The sequence below is a fragment of the Ostrea edulis genome, chromosome 10 (genome assembly GCF_947568905.1).
Source record: "Ostrea edulis chromosome 10, xbOstEdul1.1, whole genome shotgun sequence".
Taxonomy (NCBI): domain Eukaryota; kingdom Metazoa; phylum Mollusca; class Bivalvia; order Ostreida; family Ostreidae; genus Ostrea; species Ostrea edulis.
Window position 1 is genome coordinate 5,787,310 of NC_079173.1, and position 4,906 is coordinate 5,792,215.

The window sequence follows — 4,906 nt, forward strand, 5'->3', positions numbered from 1 at the left end:
TTCTAAATTTGTTTAGGGTTCCTGAATAAAAATAAGCTGTTACTCGTCTTAATAAAAGAAGAAAACAAGCAGAGGGACGGGGTCAGACTTCCCGATGTCCTGTATCTGCAGACTCCACACTTGACATTATTGTATAGAAAGTTTCTCTTGACTTACATATTTCTGAAAATAAACCGATAACCATTTCTCCCACAAATATACTACCTGATCGTATACGGTAAACGCTCTAGAGATTAAATTACACCAAACACAAGGTCTGAGCTTGTGGATAGAAAGAGTTTAAAATTAAAATACCCCCCCCCCCCCTCGTTCTAGAATGTGAAAGTTTGCCGCCACGTGATGGAGAAACCTTTCCTTATCTATCAGTTGACTAGACACATTTACATTTCAATACATTTATTTACAAATGTGAAAAATTGCTAATTTACAAACAATTGCTGTAGTTATACATACACATATTTACATAGAAGATTTTTTTCCCTCGGTCTACTGATTAACACCGCTAAACAACGACCCGAGTGGGGTACAAACTGGTGTAAATATTCCGATATCTGGAAATTATAATTGAACATCCGTTCGCCCTTTCAAATCGAAACTGAAATTCACGGAACATTAATTATGAAAAGGTCAAGTAAACAGCTGTGGCGGATCTAATGGCGGAATTTGAGTAGCTGCTACCACCACCTAAGCTTTATTTTTAATCCGCCCCGAAACAGGTAACTGATTTGTTTGTCTAAAGACAAATTATGTCTATATATGTATTTCATCAATACCCCCTCCGTTATAAATGTATTAATTGTTTACATTAAAAAGTTTAAGTGGCTATGTTAATGGAGTTTGGTTAATTTGCGTAAATGATCGCATTTCCCGTTTAAATCACGTGACAGGACGGAAGGTCTACATATATATAGTGGAGCTGAGCCCGCACATTAAATTCACTCATCATCATCAGGTCAATATACCAGGACGAGGCGGCTGTACAGAGGGCGTGTAGGATATTTACAGGTTAGACATCATTATTTTACAATACGCATTGCACAACAACTAGAATGTAAGAAATGTTTCGGAAAATTGTTTTAAATAAGTAAAATTATTAAGATATGCTTACCAGTGAGCATCTTAATTTCATGTAATTCAGAGCACAGAGGAGGAGGGGATATATATCTATATTAAACATGTCATGCTCTTAACATATTTTTATTTATCAAAATTGGAATAAGTCTCGCCAATTCTGTAGAAATTAACCCATTCTTCCTTTGTGTATATTTCCTGTATGCTACAAACAAGAATTCTGAAACCTAAACAACCATTTTTTATTTTGTGTAATACATGTACACAGCTTTTAAAGTCAAATTGGAAGATGCGTGCTTGTATCAAGATAAAACCTTGATACATTATCTATTACTAACAAATCAGCATTTAATGTAAATATAAATGTTTTAACCAGTTCAAATTAATATTAAAGCTCATTAATTTCCTTTGATGACAGTAAACTACTCGTGACCCCTGACCCCAGAGATGGACCCGCGTGCTCAGGACGTTCTACTGTGTGACCTCTGTGAAACTGACCCCCTACAGTATTGCTGTGAACATTGCGATATCAATCTTTGTACTGACTGTGTCAGTAAACATCTCTCAGATTCCTCTAAAAAACACAAAATCGCACCCTATCATTTACACAGAAAGTTTACTCCCAAATACTCAAAATGTCTGAAACACGTCGAAAAAGATTGCGAAATGTACTGTGAGAGCTGTCACATTCCTGTGTGTTCTACCTGCATCTCCTCAGGTAAACACAAAGGTCACGATATATCAGATATTCTGGAAAAACTCGGCTCTAAAAAACAACGCATACAAAAAGATTTAGAAGAACTCGAGAAGAAGATTTACCCCCGATATACGGACATTTCCTCCGCTGTCCAAACTGAGAAAGCCGAAGTAGAAACAAATTACGGAAAACTGGCCACAATTGCTGACCAACAAGGAGAAGTCTGGCATCGCGAGGTCACCGCCATTGTCAACAAACGGAAAGCAGACATTGTAGAGATAAAAACTAAGCATCTCTCTCTATTAGATAAACACGCGGATGAAATCACGCACAGAATGACTGAAATCAACCAGGTCATTCTAGAAATGAAAAACATCCTGGACACCAATGACATCTCCTTAACATCAACTTACAAATCTAGAAATAATGAATTCAATAAACTGCCTCCTACAATCAAAGTTACATTACCAAGCTTATCTACTCCAACAATTAACACAGAAACACTTAATGAGATGTTTGGTTCCTTAACCTCACTCTCCGTTACAAGAATCAAAGTACTGCTTGATGAGCCGCGCGTCACCGACACCATAGACACTGGGTATTACAGACTATACAGTGTTAGCTGTCTGAGTGAAGATCAAGTCTGGACACGCGGGTATAACAAAACCATGAAGCTACTCAACCTCCGGAGTAAACTACTGACATCAATACAAACCAAGTCAGGGAACGCACCGCGGGACATAGTAGTGACACGGGACGGAGATCTTGTTTATACTGACTATTATGATCAAACTATAAACTTAATTAAGAATAAACAGATACATACCGTGATCACACTACAGGGGTGGAGACCTCATTCTGTCTGCTGTACCGCGGCAAACCAACTCCTGGTTATCATGGACAGTGATGATTTCAAACAATCCAAAGTCGTGCGTTACTCCGGCTCCACACAGAAACAAAGCATTCAGTTTGATGATCAGGGTCGTCTTCTCTATTCATCTGGTGGTGACATCAGTGAGAACAGGAACCTGGATATCTGTGTGGCTGACTGTGTAGCTAGAGCAGTAGTGGTGGTCAATCAGTCAGGAAAACTCCGATTTAGATACACTGGTCATCCCTCTAATACCGAGCAATCATTTCATCCAGACGGCATCACTACAGACAGCCAGAGTCACATCCTGACAGCAGACTATAACAATCAGCGTATCCACATCCTAGATCAGGACGGACAGTTCCTCCGTTACATTCACTGTGGTTTACTCGGTCCATACGGTTTATGTGTGGACACCAGAGACAACCTCTTTGTGGCTGAGCGTGACACTGCTAAAGTGAAGAAAATCCAATATCTATAAACACAGCGTTAATTACACATCACTACACAGTGTTAATTACACATCTCTAAACTGTGTTAATTACATCTATCAACACAGTGTCAATTACATCTACCAACACAGTGTTGATTACACAGCTCTACACAGTGTTAATTACACAGCTCTACACAGTGTTAATTACACAGCTCTACACAGTGTTAATTACATCTACCAACACAGTGTTAATTACACAGCTCTACACAGTGTTAACTACATCTACCAACACAGTGTTAATTACATATCTCCAGTGTTAATTACACATATACAAGGTTATGTGTTGATTAATGTGCAGGATTGGACAATGGTCGTTTCTACGATAAACGTGCCGGATTGGACCTCGAGTTTGGTTCAGGATTGGACCCTTTCTTAAATGCATGCATTTTATTTCTTACAGATCCAGTCAGGAGCGGACTTCCTTAAGCTTAAAAGTTGCAAGTGAATGAAGTGTGTTCTATTTTATGTCTCCTACTAAAACCATGGTTTTGACAAACCTAAAAGAGCACGTGGAGCAAGGAACTATCAGTAACCCGGAAGAGCCAGCTCGAAAATCTTAAAAGTGTTTGAGAATTTCACCGCGCATATGAATCTAAAGTTCTGCCACACGTTAGAAGGAGCCTTGTTCTCGAAGATCAACATGTTGAAAAATCTTCATTTTGCAGAATCAAATACATTTATATTGTATATACACATGTAGACCATGTTCGATTCCCAACCACTTAACATTTGTGATATCTGCATGGATTTTTTTAAAACTAAGCATGGTTTGAGGTATAATAATTTCTTCAGGCATGATGGTTTACATTTCACAAAGCTGTTCAATGACAATAAAGACAATAAGATGTTGAGGTGTTCATGTTTTCAATACTTAACCATCTGTCCACATGCACTTGTGCCTTTCATATGTATGCTTCTGCTGAAACCAGTTTTGATTGTTAAAGCGGGATTTATTATCTTTTGAAAACTTTCCCTATTATTTTAATTCTAATAATCTTGAGTGCATATGTCGTGCAAGATATCGAGGCCAACTCATTTATAAGGATAATTACTTACGGTAAAGGTGTTTGTTGGAATGTAGTAAATATCATTATTTTTTTTTTTTAATTTTCGTTTCTTGTAATTACATTGAATTCAACCTTATAGTGTATATTACTGATGAAAGAAAATAAATCACATCTACTAGATATACATGAAAAAGCATCTAGTAGACTAAACATTTTGCGTATGCTGAAATATACTCTAAATCGTCAATCATTGATAAAAATATATTTTTCTTTTATACATCCAGTTCTTTAATATAGTGATTTAGTGTGGGACAATTGTACTGAAAGAGAAGCCAATTTGCTAGAAAATATGCAGGTTTCTGCAGCACGAATTATTACGGGAATGAGAGTGAATTCTTCCAGATCAGCACTTTATGATCAATTAGGGTGGGACACGTTATCAACCAGAAGAAAAGTTCATAAACTTCTTTTATTTTACAAAATAGCTCATGGAATTGCTCCCCACTATCTTCAAGAACTTTTGTTACCTTACTTTCCTTCACAAAATTTACATAATCTAAGAAACTATGACAACCTAAGGTTTATTTTACCTTAAGGTAGGACATCATCATACATGAACAGTTACCTACCTTCAACAATCAAACTTTGGAACGAATTACCTACTCACATTAGACAACTCCCCACTCTTGTGTCGTTTAAAACTGGTATTAAAAACATGTGTTATAGAAAACCAAATAAATTGTTTAATTTAGGTAAACGTCGACTAA

At 37.0% G+C, this 4,906-nt stretch overlaps 1 protein-coding gene across 1 annotated transcript; it reads left to right on the plus strand.

The window, feature by feature from the left end:
- Nucleotides 1-896: 896 nt before the first annotated feature.
- LOC130050902 (E3 ubiquitin-protein ligase Midline-1-like) lies at nt 897-3,980 on the plus strand. Its single transcript, XM_056151751.1, has 2 exons — nt 897-1,005; nt 1,490-3,980. The coding sequence occupies exon 2, from the start codon at nt 1,519-1,521 to the stop codon at nt 3,118-3,120; it is 1,602 nt and encodes a 533-aa protein (XP_056007726.1). The 5' UTR covers nt 897-1,005; nt 1,490-1,518; the 3' UTR covers nt 3,121-3,980.
- The last annotated feature ends 926 nt before the right edge of the window (nt 3,981-4,906 follow it).

What these genes read in the sequence shown, in the direction of transcription:
- LOC130050902 (XM_056151751.1), top strand. Translation starts at nt 1,519, where the DNA reads ATGGACCCGCGTGCTCAGGACGTTCTACTGTGTGACCTCTGTGAAACT.